The sequence below is a fragment of the Etheostoma cragini genome, chromosome 5 (genome assembly GCF_013103735.1).
Source record: "Etheostoma cragini isolate CJK2018 chromosome 5, CSU_Ecrag_1.0, whole genome shotgun sequence".
Lineage (NCBI taxonomy): Eukaryota > Metazoa > Chordata > Actinopteri > Perciformes > Percidae > Etheostoma > Etheostoma cragini.
The window spans coordinates 20,830,113-20,855,508 of NC_048411.1; the positions used below are offsets into that span (position 1 = coordinate 20,830,113).

Genomic DNA, 25,396 nt, shown 5'->3' on the forward strand with positions numbered 1-25,396 from the left:
ATAGTGAGAGACAGAATAACAAATAAATCCAGAAAAAACACATGTCAAAAATGTTATAAATTGATTTGCATTTCAATGAGTATTTTACCTCTCTGCAAAACATGACTTAGTACTTGGTGGCAAAACCCTTTTTGGCAGTCACAGAGGTCAGACGTTTCTTGTAGTTGGCCACCAGGTTTGCACACATCTCAGGAGGGATTTTGTCCCACTCCTCTTTGCAGATCTTCTACAAGTCATTAAGGTTTTGAGGCTGACTTTTGGCAACTCAAACCTTCTGTTCCACACACAGATTTTCTATGGGAGTAAGGTCTGGAGACTGGCTAGGCCATTCCAGGTCCTTTGTTGCCTTGGCCATGTGTTTTGGGTCATTGTCATGCTGAAATACACATCCACAACCAATTTTCAATGCCCTGGCTGAGGAAAGGAGGTTCTCACCCAAGATTTGACGGTAAATGCCCCCGTCCATCGTTCCATTGATGCGGTCAAGTTGCCCTGTCCCCGTAGCAGAAAAACATCCCCAAAGCATAATGTTTCCACCTCCATGTTTGACGGTGGGTGCTCCAAACACAGCGAGTTCAGCTGATGCCAAAGAGCTCCATTTTGGTCTCATCTGACTAAAACACTTTCACCCAGTTTTCCTCTGAATCATTTAGATGTTCACTGTCAATCTTCAGACGGGCATGTACATATGCTTTCTTGAGCAGTGGAACCTTGCAGGCGCTGCATGATTTCAGTCCTTCATGACCTAGTGTTACCAATTGTTTCCTTAGTGACTATAGTCCCACCTGCCTTGAGATCATTGACAAGATCCTCCCGTGTAGCTCTGGGCTGATTCCTCACTGTTTTCATGATCGTTGCAACTCCACGAGCTGAGATCTTGCATTGAGCCCCAAGCCGTGGGAGAATGACAGTTCTTTTGTGGTTCTTCCATTTGCAAGTAATTGCACCAATTGGTGTCACCTTCTAACCAAGCTGCTTGGCAATGGTCTTGTAGCCCATTCTAGACTTGTGTAGGTCTACAATCTTGTCCCTGACAGCTCTTTGGTCTTGGCCAAGGTGAAGCGTTTGGAATACGATTGATTCATTGCTTCTGTGGATAGGTGTCTTTTATTCAGGTAACAAAATGAGATTAGATTATTACCTGTATAATAGACACCTGGGAGCCAGAAATCTTTTGGATTGAGAAGTGGTCAACACTTATTTCCCTCATTAAAATGCAAATCAATTTATAGCATTTTTCACATGGTTTTTTTTGGAATTTCTTGTTGTTTTTCTGTCTCTCACAATCCTTTTTTGCATGGCTACATGTTAATGTGAATATTAGTGGAATACTCACTTTCATTAGCCCTGTAAACAGTTTAGTCTCAATATTGTCTTTTTCGGAATCAGGGCAAAAACAGAATATTATGTGCATGTAAACGTACTGTGTTGACCATTGGTTAGAGATTGGCTTAAATGTGCAAACATATGTGTGCGTTTTCATGTGTATATGTATCTCCAGTAATAAACCTGTGGTTGGGGTATGAGTTTGCAAGATGCAACATACTTCCTGTTGCAAGGCAGAGGCCAGAATACGCTCTGATCGCAACTTCAAAATAACAAATAAGCGTTAAAGCGTTCCTGGACCTCAGAACATCTTAGCTAATGTCTACAACACATAAAAGATACTTGTTGCATGTACATAATGTAGTATCTATTTTGTATATATTTTAACAGGCACACTTAATGTTCTACTGTTATTTTTCATTTCATAAATCTCACAATCCATATTCATTTTATAGTTTATTTCATCTCACCGCCTCATGAATGTATCATGCGCTAATACATTTAGTTTGATAATAATCATGCATTGCTAACAGAGGAAACATTTTAGAAGATCATATTAGGCAATTAGATTATCTTATTACATCATAGGATTATTGTATTAGAATAGATCATATTAATACTACAATATTCACAACACCAGCCTTATCAGACTCACTAACCATGTATGTTCTTCATAATCTCAGTATCCGTCCAATGTTAACAAAATATGGATGTTGGCTAAATCACTATGTAGCACTAATATTCACACGCATAGTCATCTTACTTTTCCCTACACGCTTTACTAGGCCCAGAAATAGTTTGCAGACTCAAATTTTAGACACCACACAGACTATTAACATTTTGACTCTGAACAACCTGGTCTGAGGTGTGTTATATCCATGCAGGGTTTTGGGTTTCCGTAAACGGGCCCAATCAGCAGAGGAGGAGAGCAGCCCATCGCTCCAACACCTCACCCTCACAGAGTTCCTCAAAGAGTATGTTTTTTTACCAAAATGGCCTCACAGTCATGCATGTGTGGCTTAACTCAACCTAACCCCCTCATAAAACCATTCCCCAACTCGTCCATTAACCACATGGATTCTTTGCAGCTGTCTGTGATCCTATGTGAATCCTCAGTATTATATTAACACTTTTTTATGTCAGGTCACACTCACAGTATGTTTGTTGTGACAATGCATGTTTCTGTCCTTTACGTTTCGTAGCCTTTCGCCTAGAATGTGTAGTGTAACTAGCATAAATTGCTGTAAATAGTTGACACAATATTAATTGCATCTTGCCAAGGTTGAACTATATATAGCATCCACAAGAATCCATAGAGACTTCCAAGCATGCTAAGCATGTTGTTATGAGTAATAGTCTGTAGACCAGGGGTTTTGGAAGACTGTCTGGACATTCTTTCATTCCAGCATGACACCAGTGTACCTGGTTATTTAACTCTCTTTAGTATACTATAGTGTATATTAGTACTTAAATAATGATTAGTTTTCTAAAGAACATGCATGTTGGTCTTGAATACTGCAGTCGTCCACTAGCCAGAATTATGTTAGGAGTTGCAATGGTTGTTGACTGAAATGTTCACACTAATACAGGATCGAGGATGAGGAGTTGGATAAATACATAATCCCGTCTAAGGTTGAATCAGAGAAGTACAAAGTCAGCCGGACCTTCAGCTTCCTCAAGAGCAGGATGTCCAGCACTCGCAACAAGACCAAGGTGAGGATGCATAGTGAAAAATATGATTCTTGCTGGAACCTACTTGTGTTTAAAACATGATTGAGAAATCCCTATTGTTGAACTTTATATTTAAAAAGTCAGAGCTGAAAGGCCTCCCAAAGTAGTGCAATAAAAGGTTTACCACTTTTTAGACAGGGCAGGTCAGAATTCCTGTGCTGGGGAGCCATTGTCTGTGTGCGGTGCCTTTATTTGGACGGGGGGGGAGGGAATTCCCGCTCCTCAGGTCTTAGCAACAGGACACAGTGAAAATATCCTCTTACATAATGTGTAGACCCCCACCACACAGCGTGAGAAGCCAAAACACATTCCATATTACACTCTCAGTCTCATAAACACACGTGCGTGTGTTCAAGAACATGTTTCCAAATATGTACACACACACACGATGCTATCAACAGTCAAAAAACAAACATACACTCTCTGATTTCCTTGTAATGTTCCATAAGAAAATAAGCATTGCATTATCAGACACATGCACAGAGGAATCCCCCTAATGCCCCCCTAAGGATAAAGCCATCCCCATGGACCTTAACAAAATAAACAGAACAGCTCACTCAGAGGACTCTTTATCTCAACTAACTCCACTTTAACAGGTGTGTTTCAGTAAGAAGATGACCGCTATATGCCTCTTTGTTCCTGCTGATCAGAGTCATGTTATTTCTACTTTGGTGGTTTACATGATATTGTGACATTAGCTGCAGTAAATGTCAGCCAAAGGAGTATGTTTAAAATATTTATGACTTGCGTTTCAGCTGAAGGGGAAAGAGGTGAAGGAGGGAAAGGAGAAGTCAGGAGCCACTAATGGACACCAGTTTGTTCCTGTGTCTCCATCTGGTCCCGCTCTCTGTGTGGCATGCGATAAGTCTGTTTCTGGGAAGGAGCTGTTGCAGTGCTCCAGTAAGTATTGTACTGTCAGTACTGTTGTTGTTTTATGTCCCATGGTGGATGAACTGTTTAGGGTTTGTTTAAATGTCTTTGCACGTGCCGCCTTGATGTTTTGTTGAGCAGAAGACATGAAGTCAGTTTTCTTCCTTTCATAAAGTCAACATTGATTTTGAGGAGCAGGGTAGTTTTAAAGCCATCTGGATACTGAATCCAGAGATGTGGTCATTTTGTTTGTTATCAGTTAACTGATGAAATTAACCGGGATTTTTTTAATTTGTCTGCAGACTGTTTCTTGAATGTCCATAAAAACTGCAGAGAGTCTGTTGCACCCTGTGGAAAGGTAACCATCATCAACACACATCTAGTTTAATCTTAAAACCAACCATTTATTTCATAATTGTCATAATTATTTCATATATTTCAATATTTTAAAGGAAAAATTCTCTCCCTTCCTCAATACAACCTAGATACAATGTGGGGACATATTCAAATATTTGCTAGAATGTCAAGTGTTCAGTTTTTTTTTAAATGTTACATGATTTCATGTGTCAAACAATCTTTCTGGGAGAAACTCTTTCTCCCCCCCCCATTAAAGGGGGACTCCACCAATTATACACAAATGTCAGAGTAAGCACTATTCAGCCTAGAGAGAATATATTTGTAACTAAAATATGCTATAGATGGCATCATGGGAAATGTGGGGGTCAAGCATTATTCTGTTGGGTGCATTTCCTTCCTCATAAAACATTTGCTAAGCTTGCAGTCTTCTTTTTCACTGCCTTTGCCTTTTATTGACACATTTGTAAGTTTTTTGGCTCGATATCAACAGAATAGCATCAAACCACCACCTGAACACGTTCGGTCAATTGCAAAGGCATCTCTGTGTGTGGGCATGATGCAAACAAAACGAGGACACACTTGTAGAAACATTGCCCCATAGTGTTACCAGAGGCAAAAAGAATCAGGTTGCCTTTAAGTACACAATTGAGACTTAATGAACAGAAAATCGGTCACTCTCATGCTGTTACTATTCTACAGCTATTACTTTTGTTAATCAAACTCTCCACTCAATGTTCTGAATCCAGTGGGTTTCCATATGATCTCATAATGCATCTCGGGAAATGACTGAAATCTGTAATTGTCGACCGACCATATCCGTTGGTCTGAGATGTGTGTTGTGTGGCAGCAACATCCCCAGTTCAAATTCAGCTTTTGTTGCAGGTCTTTTCCTCTGTCTTTCCCTGTTTTATACTTTCACACTCGGCTGTGCTGTGTCATGAAGGCAAAATGCAAAAAAAAGAAATAAATCAGTTACTGAAGTAGGGGAATGCTAAAAGGAAGCAGGTACAACGGGAAGAGTAAATTCCAACACTTGGTGACAAAGGAACTGCTGGAATGTGTTAAACATCCCAAACTGATGATGTGTAAATGAGTATCTGGGGGGTTCTCTTTAGGCATAAATTGACTTAATTTGTTGTGTGACAACCACAATAAGTTAATATTTGAAACACAAACACTATGATTTACAGCCGCAGCTGAAGCTTGAAGTTGATATGATTTTGTGTTTCCTCAGAAGCTGCAGGAGAGGAATGCATTGCTGACTAAAAGCAAGACCTTGTCTCTCCCACACAGTGAGTCAGAAATTACAGCGTGTCACCCCCCCCCCCCCCCCCCCCCCCCCCCCCCCCCCCCCCCCCCCCCCCCCCCCCCCCCCCCCCCCCCGTGATGTCCTCCCTTGGTCTTTGATTAAGTTTTTACCTGTCCTCCCTTGTTTCCCCTGTAGTAACCATTGCCCCTCTCTCCTTTCTTCCCTGTTGTTCTTTCCCTGGTAAAAAAAAAAAAAGTTAAATTTTAATCCATCTCAGTGGGGGATCTGGCCTGGGTTGTGTTTATGTGTGTTTGTGCATGCATACAGAGGTTGAGTGTTTGTCTTGCATAGACAGGATCATTTTTTATTTATTTATTTCTTCACTTAGGTTTTGACAAAGGTGTCCAGGGGGAACACAATCAGCTTTGATTACTACAACATATTGTCACCGCTGTAGGCTGCATGCCCAGTTTACCAATGAACGAAATCAACTGCAGACCTACTCTCAACTTTATTAGTGGGTTACTGTTACATCAATGACTGATTCCTCTTCATGCTCCCTGTACTGGTCTCTCTTCCAGACTCTGGGAAAGACAACTCTCCTGCCTCCATTTTCTCCTCTTCGTCTACACTTCCCACGACAACCAGAGAGAAGAGAGAAACAGACGCCCCTCTCTCCAAAAGCCTCTCCATCTCAATAGACAGCAGGTAGCATGGCAGTGTTACCATTACAGTGTATACAGTATCAACCAATTCATCCAATCCATCCATCAATCTTTATGTGGTAGTGGCCCAGCAAAATTGATTTAATTATTCTGGATTACAGCAAGCTTTTGTATCTATGAATTTTGACTAAAACGCTGAATACTCAAAAAACTTGAATATTTGCACAATATTTTAGCCAAATGCAACTTCAATCTTTCAAATACTGGATTATTTTTTGTACTTTGTTCTCTTTTGTTTCTATACAGACGGCTGAGTGATGCAGCAGGGGTCGACAGTGAGTGCAGTGTGACAGCTTGCACTAACAGCTCATTGTCTGATGAGGGAACAGCGGTCTCAGTTGAGCCACCAATAACCACACACGGTGAGAAAGACAAGCTTGCATCATTATTTGTCACACACCTACACACACACATAACTCTTTTACACAAGTTATTTAAACAAGAATTACTGCAGAGTAAATTGGGATTTAGAAGAAAGACATTGTTTCTGACTCCACAGATGCTGTTGATGCTCCTCTAATGAGCGACCTGTCAGCTGACCTGCTGGGACTTGAGGTGGAGTCATGGAGTCTGGCGGTCAGTCCAGAGTTTTGTAGGCAACACGACAGGCGCACCATTAAACGACAGGATGTTATTTACGGTGGGACAATTGTTCATAATACAGTAATTTATACACATGTTTTTAAGGAAGTTGTTGAAATGAGTTACTGAAGCAGATATTTCAGTGGGATTTAGCCAGACGTTAGTCTGCCTTATAGTAATACCATTATCCACCCTCAATGCTCCCATATAGAACTGATGCAGACCGAGCTTCACCATATCCAAACCCTGACAGTCATGTCGGAGGTGTTCAGGAGAGGCATGCTGGAGGAGCTGCAGCTCGACTGGGACTGTGTGGCCCGGATCTTTCCCTGCTTGGACCCCCTGCTGCTGTTTCACAGAAATCTCTTTGGATCACTGCAGGAACGCAGACAGGCTTCGACCCAACCGGAGAACCCCCGGAATTACCTCATCCATCAGATTGGAGATATTCTGCTTCAGCAGGTAAGTGGAGATTCATGCCCAAAAGCACACACCGATACATGCCTATAAACTTAATTTTAAATGGCACCAGGTTGACTTCCTGTTTCAGTGTGTGTGAAAACAATCAGCTGACATGTAGTTAACAAGGAGCCAGGCTGTTGCATAGCAATGGATTTTCTCTTCTTGTGGACTCTTCATCAGTTCTCAGATGAACATGCTGAGAAGATGAAGCAGGTTTATGGAGAGTTCTGCAGCCATCACACTGAGGCCGTCAATGTCTTCAAAGAGCTGCAGCAACAAAACAAAAAACTGCAAAACTTTGTCAAAGTAAGCGCCTGCTTTCCATCCTCTTGTTCTTTTTTGATAATGGGTTTACAGTTGGATGTCTTAATTGAGCAGGTAGTCATTTTGGTGTTAACCTCTCTGCTCACAGCAACAGAGCAATAACACTCTGGTCAGGCGGAGAGAGGTGCCCGAATTTATCCTGCTGGTCACTCAGCGCATCACCAAGTACCCAGTGCTGCTAGAGAGGATATTACATTACACTCAGGGTAAGTCAGCTCTACTGTTTCCGAAACTACAAACATGTGCAACTTGTTTTTGTATTGTTATGCATTTTTGTACAACTATGCATATTTTAGGCCAGGCTGTTGCATGAAAAATACTACTTTGCAAGTAGATACTAAATTAACTACAAATGAAGAAGTTATTCCCTGTGTCTAGCATCAGAGGTCATACTAACAAAAGTATTTTGAATATAAGTGAGAGGATATTATACCTTTTGCATTCTTTTTTTCAGTGCTGGATGATGTTGCTGGTTTTAAATAGCCTTCTCGAGAATATTTTTTTTGTTCATGACTAGCAGTTAAGGGATTAAGAAAGCCAATTTGAAATGTAAGTAGAAAGCTGACATGTGCTAGACAAACTCTTTTGTGTACCCCCCCCCCCCCACACAGAGGGAAGTCAGGAACACTCTGACCTGTCAAGTGCTGTGGCTCAGATCCGTGACATCATTGCTGCTGTGGACTTAACTGTGAATAAGTATGAGAGGTGTCAGGAGATGCAGGAAGTGCTGGCCCGGCTGGAGAACAAGAGCTTCGCCAAGCTAAAAAATGACAAGGTGTTTCGCAAACAGGATCTGCATAGCAAACACAGGGATCTGCATTATAAAGGGCTTGTCTACTGGAAGACTGCCACAGGACGTCTGAAAGGTGTGCATTAGATCAACTGTGCCCCAAGATCTTTTTGAAGAGTTTATAAAACAACCAATCTACATATATTTCTACTCTTCTGTTGTCAGATACGTTGGCTCTCCTGCTTACAGATGTTCTGGTTTTCCTACAAGAGAAAGATCAACGCTTTGTATTTGCTGCTGTGGTAAGCCGTGGCCTGAAGAGGACTTTGAATTCAAACACATCTTGTCCAGCTTTCGTCCAATGCTCTCCATCCTTTAACCCATCTTCATTGGTTTTATCTGCTTATTCAGGACCAGAAGCCTCCTGTAATCCCTCTGCAGAAGCTCATTGTTAGAGAAGTAGCCAATGAGGAAAGAGGAATGTTCCTCATCTCCGCCTCCTCATTGGGTCCAGAAATGTATGAAGTTCACACCACCACTAGAGACGAGAGGAATGCGTGGATGAGACACATACGTCAAGCTGTAGAGAGGTGTGTGTGCGCGCATATGAGTGTCACTTCCATTCTACAGTTTTTTTTTCTGTGCAGGTATGCAAATGTCAGGGCTTTTACGTGTGTGTGTGTGTGTGTGTGTGTGTGTGTGTGTGTGTGTGGCAGTTGTCCTGAGGAAGAGGAGGAGGAGGAGGAGCAGCAGCAGCGAAATGCTGAGACAGAGGAGGCCAGAAGAGTGGCAGAAGTGAGAGTTCAGAAGATCACCAAGTTCCAAGGTGAAAACATAAATGGGCCCACATTCCAATTCTACCTGTTACTGTCCTATGTGAAACATAGACACAACAGTTGCATCATTCTCTGAAAGCACAACACTTCCTAATCTTAGTGTTTGTTTTGTACAGAGACGCTGTTGGGTCAGGACCAGCAAATCTGCAACAGCCTTGAGGAGAAGTTACAGCTTTATGCTGAGCTTACAGAGTTAACGCTTCGGTCACCAGAACCTGTTCCACATCGCCATCTGCTGGTTCGAGCAGACATTGACAGTGAGAGGCCACAGCAGGCCTCGTCACTGCTCACAGCTGCACTCAGAGAAGGTAAAGTTAAGCTGTCATGCGGCTACTGAATGGCCAGGGCTGCATTATGCTGCAGTCATGCTGCATCTGGTTCAAGAACATATTTGACAAGCCTAACGATTGATTGATTTCATTGATTGAATAATTGATGATTATGCATAGTGACTAACATCATAAAATGAATGCAGCCTTCTGGCACGTTTCAGTCTGTCATCACTTTCAACAGCATTTCCACAACTATTTTAAAATACAACTAAATTAATTTTGGGTAAGGGCAGTTCTGTTTTGGTGGGCAGCTTAAATAAAATACATATGTGGGAACCACATTTTCAAACACTTAATCTAATATAGCATTTTATACACAGGGGCTGAAAGGAGGGCTCTAAAAAGCCAGTTTTTACACTTATACTTGCATTTTTATTCATCTTAAACTAATTGTGTCATTTTCTTAAAGCCCCTGGTACATAGCCATGGTACACCAACACTGGTATTTGTACTTATTTTGGCTGATTTTCCAGGACTGTTTTCCCATGCGTTGATCATACTTCCTCGCTTTCCTGTCCTAAATACCTTTTTCACAGCGTAAATGTTGTCATGTCATGGCAGATAAAGCACCACCATAATCAGGGAGCTAATGGTGAATGCCATTCTGAGGTCCCTGTTCATCTGGAGGAATACTAACTATCCCGGGACACTTAAATAATGTCATCATAACTTTAGTTAATTCAATTAGGCCTTTCCTGCTATAACAAGTCAAAATGTCTGCTATAAAAACTTGCACCTTTTTCATAATTTGTATCTCTATATTGGCTTCAGTCATCAGTACTGCATTGGAACGAATAGATATTAAACATTTGTTTTATTTAGAATTGTGCATTAGATTTACAAACTTAATAGAATTACTCTGTAAATATCAATGTTAACGAGACAGTCACATATAATATTGTAACAGCACGAACTAAATGACTAAAAAAATTATTCAAAGTATACTTTATCACTATATTGTATAATGTAGGTTTACGTTATTGTCATTGTTGGTTGGCATTTGGATAACAGAATAATCATCAGTTTTGCTACTGTGCAGCGGAGAACCTGATCACCATTCTGCAAGCTGGTGATGGCCTTACCATTAAAGGTCCGAGCTCTCCGGTCCAAGGACCAGAGTGCTGCAGCTACAACAGCCACGGCAGCAGCATTCAGGAGTCTCCCTCTGAGCGTGAGTCACAGATGTACACTGAAATTATGAATGCCATTTTGTGATGATTGTCCTTAAGTTGACACATTACTTGAACGATGTATGTGAACCACTTATTTTCTTGTTGCTCCAGCGGATTATTTGAGCACGCTCAGTATGAGCTCCACCTCTCTTGGGTCAGACAGCGAGCTGACGGGGCTAGACAGCGTTTTGTGGAGCTCTGCTGTCGAGCTGAGACGAGGAGACACCAAAGGGACACTGTTTAAGGTCCAACCACCATAGTTTCCCATGAGTTGTGTGTGTTAATAAAATACATATGCATTATTGTTCCCTTTTAATAACACAGTTTTCTGTAGGTGGCAGAGAGCGTTCAGAGTCTGACTCAGCTTCTCTATAGTCTGCAGGTGAGAAAAGACACAAGGTACAGTATCTGTGGCTGAATGCACGAGTGAAAGTTAGGCTTTGTGAAAGGACAGGATTAGTAAGTGGAGTATGATCAGGTGTCTCCTCCTTGTGTTGGCAGGCTGCTGTGACCCTCCAGGACAGCTGCTATGAAGTCCAGAAACTCCTCCTTCAGGAGGGAGAAAGAACCCCTCTCCGAACCCTCACTTCCCTCCAAAACAGTCTGGTATGAGTTACATGATATTCATGTTAAAATATATATATTTTTACTACATGTACACCAGTGGTCAATGTTTTAGGAAGTTAGACTAAAATTCCGTTGTTCCTTTTTGAAAGACTGGAAGAAAATATTAAACCAGTTTCCGTTTTTATCTAGGAGCAGGAGAAAAAGAAGAGTATCGATAACAAGAAAGAGGAAGTAGAAAAGAAGGGTTTAGAAAGGAAAAAAGATAAGGTGGATGAGATGAAGAAACTCCACGTGAAGCTGAGACAGGAGCAGCAGCGCTGGGACAAAGAGTGCCTGGCCAGAGAGAAACAACAAGTAAACCTCATCATGCTGATGTTCTGAGTTGAATGGACTCTCCTGTGTCTCACTTCTGTGGCTCTCCTGTCTCTTTCTGTTGTTCTCATCTGACGGCAGTTTGGCTTTACACAATAGAAATTGTTGTGGTTACCATTGTGCACATTGAGACCTCACCCATCTATCAACTGTGACGGTTTCTGATCATATCAGATCTCATTACCTTTTTACCTGTACCAAAGCGAGTCAAAAAGTCAAAAACACCACCAGTTGATATATTCTGCCTTTGACTAGATAATGAAATTAATGGAAACAGTCGGACGTGAAGGCTGTCAAATGTAACAAACCCAAATAACTTTTAAATTCACATCTCCCTGATCAGATATTTTTAACCCCAGCTGGTTAGTTTCTGGTGAGTTTCTCCCTGTACATTTGGCTTACTGGCTAATTAGTTACTAAACATTTGCAACACATATACTTGAATGTCTTACATTAAACGCAACGCATGGTAGGTATTTTGTTATAATGTAAATCTGGCATAGTGGATTGGGCAACACCAAAATGTGATATTTTTATTGTTACAACATTTTCTATCAAGAGCTATTAATTGTGCTGTCATTACTTTTGCTTGTGTTTAGCTAAGTGCAGGTTCAAGAAAAATACACAAACAAATAATAAATTAACCTAGAAATAAAAAATATAGATCACTAAAAGCTGTTAAAATGTTAAAGGTTAGATTGATACTTACCCTAACCCTGCACAACCCTACCCTGACTAAACCTGCATATCCAACACCCAATTCGCAAAGGAAGTTGCAGTAATTGTAACAACTCTATTGTATCCACAGAAAAAGACATACTTTACATCAACTTTTCGATGTGAATGTGTTTCCAGTGTGAACAGGACAGTGTGCTGGAGCAGCGGGAGCAGCATTGCCGCCTGGAGGCCGAGCGTCTGCGCTGTGAGCGTGAGGAGCTGGACGCTCAGTTGCTGGAGTATCAGCAAAATCTGGACCGACTGAGGGAGGGCCAGAGGAGTGTGGAGAGGGAGAAGGAGAAGATCGAAGCCCAGCAGCGGCTACTGCAGACCTGGAGACACAACCGTCAGAGCAGCCTGCCTGTTACGATACCAATGGATGGATACAAGGTAAGAAAGGGAGAGGAAAGACAGGAAGGTGAAGGCACAGTAACAAAGAGAAAGATAAGAAACGAGTGGAGTGGAGATGATAATGTTTGTGTGGATCTGATCAGTCAAAAAGCATAGATATATGCACCTGGGTAGCGCCGCTGGTAGAGAATGCGCCCATGTACAGAGGCTCAGTCCTCAGCGCAGCATGTCATTCCCATTTTTCTCTAGCTACAAAAAACTGTACACTGCTTAGCAAACAATATCAACTCTGCTTTGTCTGGGGTGTTTTCAATTTTCCAGGTGTCTGGCCACAGCCGCTCAGGCAGCCTGGATTCTAACTGTTCAGTGTACAAGAACGAGGTGGCTTTACTTGCCTCCCTCCAGCAGAACCACCTCCACCAGCTCGCCAAAAACAACCCACACCAACGTCTGCTCGCTGCTCCGATTAAAAACCATGACAGCCCTCGGAACAGCTCAAGCTACACCGCTAACATCGGCCTTAGTGCCAGCCTTTACAACAGCCTCAACACCCTGCTGAGCCAGGCACACAGCAAACAGCCTCCGGATGGTCTGACATACCCAAACTACAGCAACAACCACGGCTGCCCCCGGCCTCTGAATGACACCATCCACCCCTTCAGCAGCAGGGTCACTGCACAGCCACAAAAGACCAACAACAGTAGGTGTACTTCCAATGTATAGTAATGGACATCAAACAAAAATGCAGCCATTTGTCGATCCCTCATATAATACACTGTAGTGTATGTCCATCATTTTGCGTCTCGCGTTGCCAGACCTCTCTCCACAGTGCTGCGGAGGAAGTTTTGGCTAGTCCAAACAACATTCCTGGATAGTAGAATAAACAGTCAGGGATTGTTAGCACTTCCTTAAACCAATCACTATCATCTTGGGCAGCGCTAACCTGCTGATGCAGTGAAAATTTGCACCCAGCAAAAGAAACCTCCTTATATAATATTAAATTAACTGTTCACAGAATACAGTAACATGAGCTATTTTAAATTAGCTGAACACATGGTTAAACGTAACTTGTTCTTACCAGTGTATTGCCATGTGTATTTTGTCCATAGCAAATCCCCGCCAATTGGTTCCAAAACATCCCAGTTAGATAGTTAATGTTGTAAACATATTCTTTGTAAATCTTTACAAACATTCCCCGAACAAAGCCGCTGAGCCACAGTGGTAGAGCGGTTGCCTGCCAATCAGAAGGTTGGTGGTTCGATCCCTGGCCCTGCAGTCCCATGTCAAAGTATCCTTGGGCAAGACACTGAACCCCGAGATGCTCCCGCTTCGGAGCGTAAAGGTGTGTGAGTGTTTATCTGATGAGCTGGTGGCATCTTGTACGGCAGCCACGGCCACAGTGTATGAATGCGTGTGAATGGTTTCTGTTCTAGAAAAGGGCTTTATAAAAACAGTCCATTTACATTTACAAACCAAGCGGGCCTGTCTTGTTGCACAAATCCCAACCAAAATTTTCCTTAGAAAACTTGCTATTTTCAGCCTGTAACGTTGCTCTGAGGTTCCGGTTTATGTTGTTCGATGCAACCAGAGATTAAAGTTAATTAAAAAACAGCTAGAATAGAGGGACATCCAGTGGAAATTCCTGCGACACAGAAACTATCTCGTAAATAAACAGTCATAAATATAGACTAGCTGTAGATTAGTTTTAGTGAAAAAATGTATCTCCTTCCAAAACATGATCTTCTTCTTAAGCATTTCTGTTGTTCTTCTAGCAGACTTCAGCCCACCGTTGGACAGGCGATCCCTAGGTCCCTGGAGGTCAGAGGTCACAGGTCACAGACTTTATGAGGATGCCTACTCCTCGTCTCTCTCGCTTACACCCCTCCTTCCCCCACAGGCCTACCTCTCTCTTGAAGGACAAAATGGGGAGGAGGGAAGCGAGGAGAACATTGTTTATCTTTGAGAACCTTTCCAGAGAAACAAGCAATGCAAGCTGCCCAACATATAACTGGTCCCAAAATAATATATCTATTTCTTATATGTGTTTGTGTATATGTGTGTTAGTTTTCATTTTGAAAAAAGTGATTTAATCAAATAAGAGAATAGTTGCAGGGAGGAAGTATACACAGATGTATGTGCCTTTTATCAGTGTGTGTGTGTGGTGGCCATTAATCATACTCTTGCATCTCCTGCATCATGAAGCCGTTGTGCCTTTTTGCAAACAAATTCTTTGCAAATCAGCTTTGATACTGTTAGCCCAAATTTTTACTTCTACCATGGTTGCACTTGTTTGTTGGCAGAGGTACATTTGTACCCCAAACACTGGGACCTAAAGTACCAGGAGATCAGGACAAAGTATTGATGTTATTTTTTCCCTTAAGCACTTAAAAGAAAATGGTAATATTTGAGAAGCCAATTGAGACCTTCCCCACGTATAGATTTCTCTATGTGATGTTTTAATAATATTATGTAATAATGTCTGATCTAAAAGACAATAAAGTTATACTGACATTATAGTATAAATATTGAATATATGTATAGTTTTATGGAAAGGCTACCTATGCATACTATGTTGAAAGATGAACTTCTATTCCAATTTTTCTTTTTCTTGCTCAAGTGCCAAATATCTTGCTATCTGATACTGTAAGTGATTTCTGTAAAGAATGGCTCTATGTTTTCTGTTCATCCCCTTTTGTGATAATTTATTATGTGTAAATTGCTTCATTTACTGTCCACATTAATATTTGTTTGATACAGTATGTGTTCTCTTGTAATCTCTGTAATCAAAATTGTGTTGTGCCATATTAATATTGGGCTGACTATAAAACTATTGGCAAACATCTGTGTTTAATGTGTTTAGACTGTTCCTTGCATAAAACACAACAGAGCAACATCAGTTTCACATTGACACACCTCCCATGGTTTCTGAGGTTACATCATGACAGTGTGTGTAGGGAGGGTGCATTTAACCATTGACTCAGGGACTTGCAGTTAGAGCATGCGGTGAATGGCCAGCAGCATTTCTGTATTAACAGGATGATAAGTTTCAGAACATCCTTGATTAACCTGGTTGGCTTCTATCTAATATTTTTTGAGGATTACATTGGATGTGTGGACACTGGTGAGTTTGGTTTATTTAAATTCTCTCATCTCGCATATTAAAACTCCTCAAATATGTTCAATAACGAAAATTGTATTAAAGTTCGGCAGCTGCCAAGCCCGAGTATCATTCATCTGAAGGCTATCAGTCACAAGCAAAGCCTCTCGGTGAGCTGGCTGGTTAACAGCAGCAGCTTCACGGGCGACATTTATGAGATCCAGATCAGCCGCACTGAAAACTACAGCGTCATTTACAGTGTGAGTACTGAAGGAATGTTGTCTGTTTTGTGTTGATAGACTCTCTGTAGTTGCATCCTGGTATTATCTGACATTTAAGAGCATTTACTTTTGTATTATTATGCATAATCACAAGTTCCTGTGCAATTAATATACAATGTTTCCTTGTTTTTGTTATTCTAGAGAAATCTGAGTTTAATCTCTGTGGATTCAGATGAATACACATGGACATGGACCTCTGATCTGCCTCTGGAGTGTGTTGATCACTCAGTCAGAATACGACATTTCTATAATCAGTCTGTGCCGACTCCCTGGTGCGACTGGAAAACCAACCATGGTGAGATGATGCTATGGATTTGAATTGTACCTGAGTAAAACTACAAAATGAATACATAAAAAAGGTCAGTTTCTTGTGTGGACGGTTCCACCGAAAAGATCATGAAATCAAATAAGCAATAGTTTCTGTTGTCTTTTGTTTCACCAATCTTTAGATCAGTGTTTCTCAACTCTTGCAGTTATTGCATGTGTCTGTTGCAATGCACCACTACTCTACTAAGAGGGCTACTTAAAGCCCTCCACCATCTGGCCCCCTCAAACCTCACTAACCTCCTCTCCCACTATCAACCCTCCCAGTCCCTCAGATCCACCTCAGCCGGTCTCCTCCAAGTCCAACCTCTGCAGTTTTCGGGGCAGAGCGTTCTCCAGGGCAACACAGGGCTCTGGAACTCCCTTCCCCAAGACATCTGTGAATCTGAATCCCTCACCATTTTCCAGTCCCACCTCAAGACCCATCTCTTTAGCTCTGCCTATCCGTAGCCCCATAACCCCTTGTTTTTCTTTTGTTTGTTCTGTTTTGTTGAACCTTCTTTTGTTTTCTACCTTGCCCTGGAGAGCGACTTTAGGTCCTTGTTAAAGCCTCTTCACAATGAATTTGGATTGGTTACCGTTTTGTTGTTTATATTTTGTGGAGGCGAATATGATACAATAGTGTAATTTTATGCTTTTGCTTTAATGATACATAAGGTTTTTTACTTGTCTAAAGTTTTGCAGTTGGGGGTGATAAGAGTTCATGCCAGGGATTAAAGACACAGCACCCCTGCTTGTACACACTACTGTGTCAGATGCTCATGAGCCTGTGCTATCACTCTGCTCTGTGACCGCTAGGTGCCCAGGCGAAGGTTAAGACCATGATCTTCCCCCTCCAGCAGGTGATGAGAGAGCACACCAGTGCCATGTTCTGCTGTGTTCCCCCAAAAGGAGTCAATATTACTAGCATGATCTTAAACAACAACGAATACCCTCTTATCAGCATCGGAGCCGGAGTCAAGGCTATCGCTGTAGCTAACCTGACCATCCCAACCGCAATCATCAAACGTCTTTCACTCTCTTGCAATGATGCAACAGGCAAGATGAGTTATGCCTGGAACTTCATCAGTTGTAAGTTTGTATTATTTTTATTTTTATTTACATTCTTGGCATTTCTTCAGTATTATTTTTCCCAAAAACTTTTATATATATGTATGTGTGTGTGGCTGCTGTAGTTCCTCCACAGAAGCCCAGAAACCTCAGCTGTACGACCTCAGACATGACAACTGTCATTTGCACCTGGGACTCAGGCAGAGAACGAGACCCAAACGATCACAACAAGCAAACATACACTGTCCGCATAGAGTAAGTGCGAACATTACCAAAATAATCTTCCACCTCCCTCTTTGACATGTGTACAAATCCAAATGCGTGCCACATTTCTATGTTGCTCTGCTGTGAAGTTAAATAGGAAGTGAATCATAATTAGACTGTTGCTCGTTCTGTAAACAGTTAAAAAGGCAACGCTATAAATAGGACAGAGCTTCTCAGCATCATGGTGGGACACACTGTACAGGAGGCCCAAAGGAGATTTCTTTGATACAGCATATTGATATATTTAGTAAAAGTAAACAATGTGATTTCAAATGTAAAATGGATGTTTAATTAACTTGGACCTGCGCTTAAAACAAGACTAGAAAAAGTATATCTTACTCTGCTTGACAACACTCCAGAAAAGGCCCAAAAAGGTTGTTTGTTCTTTAACCAATCCCAAACCAAACAGTTTGGCTGGATGTCTCATTAGTCTTTTCCCGTTCCCTCCTTTCCTGTTGAAAACACAGGAACTCAGACCAGGCTCCCATCACCTGCCAACGGTCATCTTGTACTTTCCCGGCCGTCCCTCAGTTGGAAGAATACAACATCAGTTTGGTGGTGAAGGACCAGCTGGGAGAGGAGACGGGGAGCTATAGCTTCAACATCTCTGACAGAGGTCAGAAGTGACTCAAACATATGAACTGAATAAGGAATATACAGTATATGCTCTCCACAATGTAGTGAAATTACTGCTGGTTTACTCATTTTGTTGCTTCAGTGTTCACTGCACAACCACCTTGAGATGAACTTTGATCACATTTGGGAATTGTCTTTGTGTGTGTAGGGCTGGGTAAGGAGAAATGGAGAAACAATGTTGTAGTGTTGACTATTGGTTCTTTCACAAAATATTGACACAATGAGATTTTTGATCAATAATCATCAGTAATGTAGATATAACGAGTACGACTATATACTAAATTACATAATTTATTGTAATGCAGCCTTTAAAACCAGGAAAAGAAAAAACGTATGCCATATTACGATATCTAAAATCCAAGACAATATCTAGTCTCATATCACAATATCGATATAATATTGATATATTGCGCAGCTCTGTGTGTGTGTGTGTCTGTGTCTGTGTGTTGTGTGTATGTTAGTGTTTCCTGTTGTGGAGGTGAACAAAGTGAGCCCCGGGTCAACACACACCACTGTTTCCTGGATCGTCCTGGGGAACTTGACCCAACTGAACCTCCTCTGTCAGGTCATTACAGACCCAGACAGCACCACTGAGGTGAGTTTAATCCGATTTATCTAAAATATTCACACTGAAGAATTGAAAGTTGAAGGTACATTTTCTCTTCTTTTTAACCTTCCGTCTGTGTATTGGTAACAGCTGAGATGCAATAATGCAAGTGGTCTCTGCCAAGTCAAACTGGAACATCTGCTTCCTAACACACGCTACTCTACCAGTGTACGCTGCTCTGTCCATGGCAGGCTCTGGGGAGACTGGACACAGCCCATATCCTTCATAACCTGTGAGTACAAAAAGGGTGTATTACCTGGAAAATGTGGTGTATACAAGGGTGTGGTCCAATCTGAGTTCAAACTAAGTTTGAGTCAAGACCAATCTGGCAATAAATTAACCTAACCAGTTATGAACCCTAACATCCTGGTTGCATGATATCCAGTTTTGCCCACACAACCACTAATCCCTTTTTTCCCTTTATATACACTTTTTTTTAAGAAGACAATAAACGGATGAGCCAACAATACAAGTCCTACACATCACATAGTTGGTTCAGGGCCTGCTACTGGTAGTACTATAGTCTTAGTACATATAAGTAGTATTCTGGTATTGAACACATTATGTTCATGTGATCTCCTCAGTTCCGTCAGTGACCTTAGATGTATGGAGGAGAATAAAGCAGCTGCCCGACCCGATGAGTCGTCAAGTTACTCTATTGTGGACTCCAGTAAGACTCTGTGTTTGTCTGTTTTTCTCCAAATGTTTTTTTTGGCATAAATATCCACATAATAGCACACAAACACTTGTTCTTGTTGTCTGGTTTAGGGCATACTGTATATGTCACAACAGCATAAACTTTTCCCAACTGATATGACCCTCTCTGTTCCCAGCATGTTCCCGGGTCATTAGTTACATTGAACATTCTAGGCTACGTAGTTCAGTGGTCGCAGGAAGGCCAAAACTGGACCGAGTGGAAGGACAGTAGACAAACCCAGGCACAGGTCTCAATCGATCTGGGACAGTATGACTTCAGTGTCCAGGCTGTTCTTCACACCGGCTCCAGCATCCCTGCTCACATCACCATCCCACAGGGGGACGATGGAGGTGAGCAACGCATTTGGAATCAGCTGAGATTCTCTTAGTTTAGTGTTGGTGGAGGTTTTCAGTCTGAGTCTGCAAGTGTACTCGAGTAGATTTTCATATTGCTTTTTGCATTTATACTCACTAATACCCTTCTGGTTGCAACATCAAAGTCTGAAATTTGTGTCGCTTTCCAGAAATCCTCCCAGTGAAGAAGCGGTTGAGCAGCAGCACAGCTGCTGGTTTTAATCTATCCTGGGTAGAGCAGGACTCTGCCACCTGTGGCTATACAGTGGAGTGGTGCATCCTGGGGGAAACAGTGCCTTGCACTCTGCAATGGCTAAAGGTGCCAGAAGGAAACAACACATTGTTCCTACCTGCTGGTAAGTTTCTGTTTTGTTGTTTTCCTTTAGTGTAAATGCTCCCTTTAAGTTTTTCCTATGTTGGCATTTAATGTCATATACACATTTATTTTGCAGAACATTTCAAAGCAGGTTGTAGGTACACATTTAAAATCTATGGATGCACAGAAAATGGACACCGACTACTTGAGGTACAGACTGGATACTCACAAGAGCTAAGTGAGTGGTATAACTGATTAATCATTGGTTCTGGAAGAGGTTAATCAGGTATTTTGCTGGCTTAGTAGAGGGGTTTCGGGTATGTTCCAGAGGACAGTAAGACGTACTGCAGAAGAGATGAGGTTTGGAGCACAAGGTTAAAAATTAAACATTAAATAAGGTGTAACTAAAGTTTTAAAACAGGATGTCTTGATCAGAGACTATAATGAGGAAACTCTCCAGATATCATCTTTACACAAGAGATCATCTTACCAGATTGGCAGAGAGGAGGAGGAAGAAGGGACAAGAAGACGTGCAAAAAAAAAAAAAAGCGATCAAACCCAAGCTTGTGCAGCAGATTCTGACAGATAAACAGTCTCTGTAACTTAATGAGTTGGAGGTTGCATTATTGTCTAAATTCTGTTGCTTTTAATACTACCTGTCTAACTAAACCACCTTTTCCACAGAATTTGTACAGTCCCCGAGTCTGGTTGAACCTTTTCAAAGTACTGTCTCCTCTGTGACGCTGGAGTGGAGTTACGATGAGGACGATCCGGCTCATTCGGCATTCATCACTGGTTACCTGGTTACAGCACAGGCAGTAGGATCTGGTACGCTGCCAGGTCATCCTGCAAGTAGGTGCAGAAAGCGTCCACTGTTAATTCTTGTAATTGATGAAAATGTGCAAAATATGACTGTAAAACAACACACATAAAAACAGAAACAAGTCTTTGATAATCTTGTGGGAATCTAGATCTGTTTAACGTGTCGGTGGCAGACCCTCGGAGGAAGTCTGTGACCATAGAGGGTCTGCAGCAGAACCAAGAGTATGCTTTCTCTGTGAGCGCTCTCACAAAAGAGGGGCCTGGACAACCAACCAACATCACTATCAGGACCAGAACCAACTGTGAGATCCATAAAATCCAGTGCAATCATAGAGATTTAACAGTTAAACAATGTTTATTTAGTTTACTTATTTGTCTTTTTTCCACTTAGTCTTTAAAAGCGCTCAGATTCCAGTACACAGACTTGCATTTTACTGGTTGATTGTGTAAACTCCTCCCCTTCTCCTTCCTCTGGTAGACTCTGCTCACCTGGCCAAGATACTGTCTCCCATCTTGTTAGTGCTGGGCTGCATCATTCTCCTGTGGCCTCAAAGAAAAATGTGAGTAACTTTATCTTTAAAACTTTACTTAAACATTCATTTCTGCAGAAGATGAGCTGGAGCTCCTCTCTCCTCCATCTTCTTTGTTGTTCTGTTTCTCTTCCAGACTGAAGAGTGTGCTGAAAGAGATCTTTACTTATCCTACTGGTATGAACATCAAAACTCCTGAGTTTGACGGCTTCCTGCATGAGGTATGGACAAACAAAATAGTCAAATCATGCATAGAGAGGAAACAGTTGCTATGTGCTAATCGTAAGATGTGGTTAATAATATAAATAAGTGTTATTCTTTTTGGAGAGCATGTAAAAAATAAACTATGTTAACAAACTGAATTTGATCAGGTCCTCCATCCAGTGGATGGTGACCTTTTTTTTCCTTTATAATAGTTTTGCATTTTAATCAATAATTTTGTCTTATTTCACTTACGTAAATCTTCACACAGAGATACTGTATAAGAAAATTACATCCAATAAATGAATTTCCTGCTTAGTGTTTTGCAGATTAATTCAAATATGCACACATACCATTACGTGCTCATTAGACCCACTACTTTTATTTTCTGAAACCGTGTGTAGTTATGCGCTTTCGATCATAATAATCCCCTCTGAATGTGTGTATAGATGGGTGAGCTGCTGCAGTCTCAGAAGGTGGAGGAGTGCAGCTGCTGTGACATTGAGATCCTGAATACCAGACCTCTTCTGGATGAAACTACAGCCCTGAGAGATGCTGAACCCATGAACACACTGCCCGATCCTGGTTCCCAGCCCTCCCCTTCAGCCTTGTCCCTCTCCTGTGAGCCACTCCAAGCAGAATACTGTCCACAGTCAGTCCCAGTGTTCTGGGACAGAACAACCCTTCAGCAAACATGCATTTCAAACAGTAATTATGTGAACACCATGGAGGAGGATTTGTCTGAGGCACAACAAGTCATGATCACTTACATCAAAACAAGCTTGGAATCTTCTCAGTCTTCAGGAATCGTGTAGTGTTATACATGGTTGCATCTTCAGTGAGACTTTATAAAGTCAAAGACCAGGCCCAAACATCTCTGTCATATGTTTTCATTAGTTAAACTTTTGTAAATAGATGTTTTGTTTATTAGACATAATGTGAATCTGCAGCTTTCTAATGTAAATACGTGAAATAAAGCTGTTAGGGAAATTTAGGAAATTACATTTCACTGTTTTGATAACACTTTAAACTGTTTGCATGTAAAGTCATAATATAATGATTGGACCCTCCCACAAGATAACATGGAGCCATTTGGCTATCTTGTCTGGACCCTGAGAGCAGAACATTCATTCCCTGACAGGATCAAGGAGACATCATTAAAACTGACCAGACAACTGATGACATTGATGAATGTATTTCACTCATAATTAAGACAATGTAGAAGGGTTCCAGTTAGACACTGTCTGTACTATGTTGTAGTGCTGGCTCCTTGTGTGTTTGCAAGTATAAATGAAGATTAAGATATCTCCAGTGTCTTTGTTTATTTATTGATGTAATTATTCTAACAGGAGCTTATCATAGTATGTAGTGCAGAAAATCTGGAGAGTATTTTAGATTTAATACAAAATTTAACTTAAACATCAAGGTCAAGGTAACTTTATTGTCCCTGAGGGGCAATTGTTTGTATAGCCAGCGGGAAGACATAAAAACATGACACACAACAATACAGCAACATGAAATCCCATGAAATATCTAAAACACAATAGTGAATAAAATACATTTAAAAAGGGCTGGCAAATTGTTTAAAATGGAAATGGAAGTCGGAATAAAAGAGTTCCTGAGTCGTTGGACCTGCATCTGGGCATGGAGTTCCTGCGGCCTGAGGGAAGTAGCTTAAACCTGCAGGACAAGGGATGGCTAGGGACAAGTGCATGGACTGGGCTGTCTTTGCCAGTCTGTGGGGAGAGAGTGGGGAAGTTGATGCCTGCAATCTTGCTACATGTCCTGACAATATTCTAGTCGTTTTTTATTTTTGATGGACAGAGAACCAAACTAGCAGATAAAACAGAAGTTTTATAGACCGGAACCATGAACATAAACTACTTGTAGCTTCTGGAGCAGTACAGTCAAGAGTGAAAGCGATATCACAAGAGGAAGTGTGAAGAAACCAGAGATGTTATCTGGAGGCAGCTGATAGCACAGAGAAGACAGCTGAAAGTCTAAAAACAGCTGCATCTTTTTTTAAACTTTTTTTTTATATTAGTTGTATGGCATTATCAAAATGCATTATTGATTTTCAATAATGGTATTGAACGATCCGGTCAGAGATGGTATACCATGTTGTGGGATAATTAAAAGAAGATAGAAAGAGGATAGAAAAATAAATGGTTCTTGTTCAGTATTTGTTTCTGCAGCTCCCCATCAGTGACTAGTGGGTAAGAAGTATGTTTTTACTGTGATGAGCATGTGACTGAAATACAAAAACTTACTGGAATCAGGTTTTTTTTTAAGATCACTTTCTTGGGCATTTTTAAGCTTTTGCTTTCACAGGACCGATGAAGACAATAAAGGGGGAATGACATGAAGCAAAGGGCCGCAGGTCGGAGTCAAACCCACAGCTACTGCGTCGAGGAGTAAACCTCTGCATACGTGCCCCTGCTCTACCAACTGAGCTAACCCAGCCACACTTACTGGAATCTTACACGTAAACTCTCTCTACTTGTTAAAACAGGCCACTCAGTAACTTCTGAAACCTCTTACTGTTATTTTGCTCTACAGTTATGACTCGCATTTTCAGCAAATATGCAGTTCATGTTATAACTGCTAATGTAATTTCATAGTGAACTGATCTGATGTCCGATTGCCTTAGGATCAGATTTTTGGAAGACCTATTGATATTTTTGTAATTTCAAAGGTACCTGAGGAACTGAGTGTGACTCTCGCAAGTGCAGCTTCATCAAGAAACACTGAATAGTTTCGTGGCAGGACATCAGTTATCTGCAGTGACTGTGGTACTGTATCCTTTATCCACGAATTACACAGTTGTGTATGAGTATGATCTTGGTTTTGCTCTAGTTACAAATCTAGATTAGAATATAGATTTGGGGGCTTCTGGGTGGCCCACCTTGTGAAGCGCACGCCCATATGTAGAGGTGTACTCTGAGGTATACTCAGTTCCTCCCACATGGAATAAAACTTAACACTTTATCACTGTGTTAGGTAGACGAGTAGTGAGTGTTAGATAAGACTCGCATACATCACAATATTGCAAAAAATAGGTTTTACTTACATCTTTATGAATAAGTAGTTGTACATTTTTATTAGAAACTGTACACGTTTTTACATTCTTTCCTTTCTATTTTCTGGAATCTTTTTTTTTTAAATATTTGTTCTTGTATTCTATCCTATTTATTATTTCATATATATTCTGTTTGTGTGCTGTGTATGTTGTTTTGTTGCTGTAGCACTGAAATTTCCCCTGTGGGGATTAATACAATTCAATCCATCTGTTCCACCAAGTCATATTCTATGCCCATCCTCAGTTCAGTCAGCTCCACTTGTAGTTTTAGTTGCAAAACTGATTCCTAAACTCCACAATTGCGTCAGACCTCTGCTGTGATGTGACTGTAAAAGATTCACCTACTCACATAACATGTAACACATACACTCACCGGCCACTTTATTAGGTACCCCATGCTAGTAACGGGTTGGACCCCCTTTTGCCTTCAGAACTG

The 25,396-nt window shown here is 41.2% G+C and overlaps 2 protein-coding genes and 2 long non-coding RNA genes across 9 annotated transcripts in view; 2 read left to right on the plus strand and 2 right to left on the minus strand.

The window, feature by feature from the left end:
* Nucleotides 1–15,541, plus strand: part of LOC117945472 (rho guanine nucleotide exchange factor 28-like) — a 38,780-nt gene extending 23,239 nt beyond the window's left edge. For 2 of the 5 annotated variants that reach the window (XM_034872962.1, XM_034872967.1), the window contains 24 exons: nucleotides 2,211–2,300; nucleotides 2,916–3,039; nucleotides 3,813–3,957; nucleotides 4,230–4,285; nucleotides 5,519–5,576; nucleotides 6,115–6,241; nucleotides 6,505–6,620; nucleotides 6,758–6,898; nucleotides 7,052–7,302; nucleotides 7,483–7,608; nucleotides 7,715–7,832; nucleotides 8,238–8,492; nucleotides 8,582–8,658; nucleotides 8,768–8,946; nucleotides 9,073–9,182; nucleotides 9,309–9,500; nucleotides 10,564–10,695; nucleotides 10,808–10,941; nucleotides 11,031–11,078; nucleotides 11,198–11,302; nucleotides 11,453–11,617; nucleotides 12,491–12,742; nucleotides 13,025–13,403; nucleotides 14,476–15,541. In XM_034872962.1, coding sequence (XP_034728853.1) covers nucleotides 2,211–2,300; nucleotides 2,916–3,039; nucleotides 3,813–3,957; nucleotides 4,230–4,285; nucleotides 5,519–5,576; nucleotides 6,115–6,241; nucleotides 6,505–6,620; nucleotides 6,758–6,898; nucleotides 7,052–7,302; nucleotides 7,483–7,608; nucleotides 7,715–7,832; nucleotides 8,238–8,492; nucleotides 8,582–8,658; nucleotides 8,768–8,946; nucleotides 9,073–9,182; nucleotides 9,309–9,500; nucleotides 10,564–10,695; nucleotides 10,808–10,941; nucleotides 11,031–11,078; nucleotides 11,198–11,302; nucleotides 11,453–11,617; nucleotides 12,491–12,742; nucleotides 13,025–13,403; nucleotides 14,476–14,666 — 3,571 coding nt within the window. In that variant the 3' untranslated portion in view covers nucleotides 14,667–15,541. The remainder of the gene's footprint in view (nucleotides 1–2,210; nucleotides 2,301–2,915; nucleotides 3,040–3,812; nucleotides 3,958–4,229; nucleotides 4,286–5,518; nucleotides 5,577–6,114; nucleotides 6,242–6,504; nucleotides 6,621–6,757; nucleotides 6,899–7,051; nucleotides 7,303–7,482; nucleotides 7,609–7,714; nucleotides 7,833–8,237; nucleotides 8,493–8,581; nucleotides 8,659–8,767; nucleotides 8,947–9,072; nucleotides 9,183–9,308; nucleotides 9,501–10,563; nucleotides 10,696–10,807; nucleotides 10,942–11,030; nucleotides 11,079–11,197; nucleotides 11,303–11,452; nucleotides 11,618–12,490; nucleotides 12,743–13,024; nucleotides 13,404–14,475) is intronic. The other 3 variants (XM_034872963.1, XM_034872964.1, XM_034872965.1) reach the window with 3 other exon arrangements.
* Nucleotides 84–13,532, minus strand: LOC117945521. The gene is made up of 3 exons (XR_004656824.1): nucleotides 13,521–13,532; nucleotides 6,632–6,634; nucleotides 84–274 (listed from the first exon to the last, which is right to left on the minus strand). It is a non-coding gene; the product is annotated as an uncharacterized LOC117945521 (long non-coding RNA).
* Nucleotides 15,542–15,623: 82 nt separating the features above from the next.
* On the plus strand, nucleotides 15,624–22,847 carry osmr (oncostatin M receptor). Of its 2 annotated transcripts, none has more exons than XM_034872982.1 (17): nucleotides 15,624–15,824; nucleotides 15,906–16,060; nucleotides 16,223–16,376; nucleotides 17,204–17,476; nucleotides 17,581–17,710; nucleotides 18,187–18,335; nucleotides 18,817–18,950; nucleotides 19,053–19,194; nucleotides 19,547–19,632; nucleotides 19,796–20,009; nucleotides 20,183–20,368; nucleotides 20,465–20,566; nucleotides 21,013–21,156; nucleotides 21,300–21,452; nucleotides 21,629–21,710; nucleotides 21,817–21,901; nucleotides 22,331–22,847. In XM_034872982.1, exons 1-17 carry the CDS (start codon nucleotides 15,740–15,742, stop codon nucleotides 22,694–22,696), a joined length of 2,640 nt encoding a protein of 879 aa, XP_034728873.1. In that variant the 5' UTR covers nucleotides 15,624–15,739; the 3' UTR covers nucleotides 22,697–22,847. The 2 variants fall into 2 exon arrangements, with proteins under 2 accessions (XP_034728873.1, XP_034728872.1); XM_034872981.1 differs by having other exon boundaries at nucleotides 15,625–15,824; nucleotides 21,013–21,180.
* A 1,067-nt stretch (nucleotides 22,848–23,914) lies between these two features.
* LOC117945520 lies at nucleotides 23,915–24,745 on the minus strand. The gene is made up of 2 exons (XR_004656823.1): nucleotides 24,350–24,745; nucleotides 23,915–24,146 (listed from the first exon to the last, which is right to left on the minus strand). It is a non-coding gene; the product is annotated as an uncharacterized LOC117945520 (long non-coding RNA).
* Nucleotides 24,746–25,396: the final 651 nt, after the last annotated feature.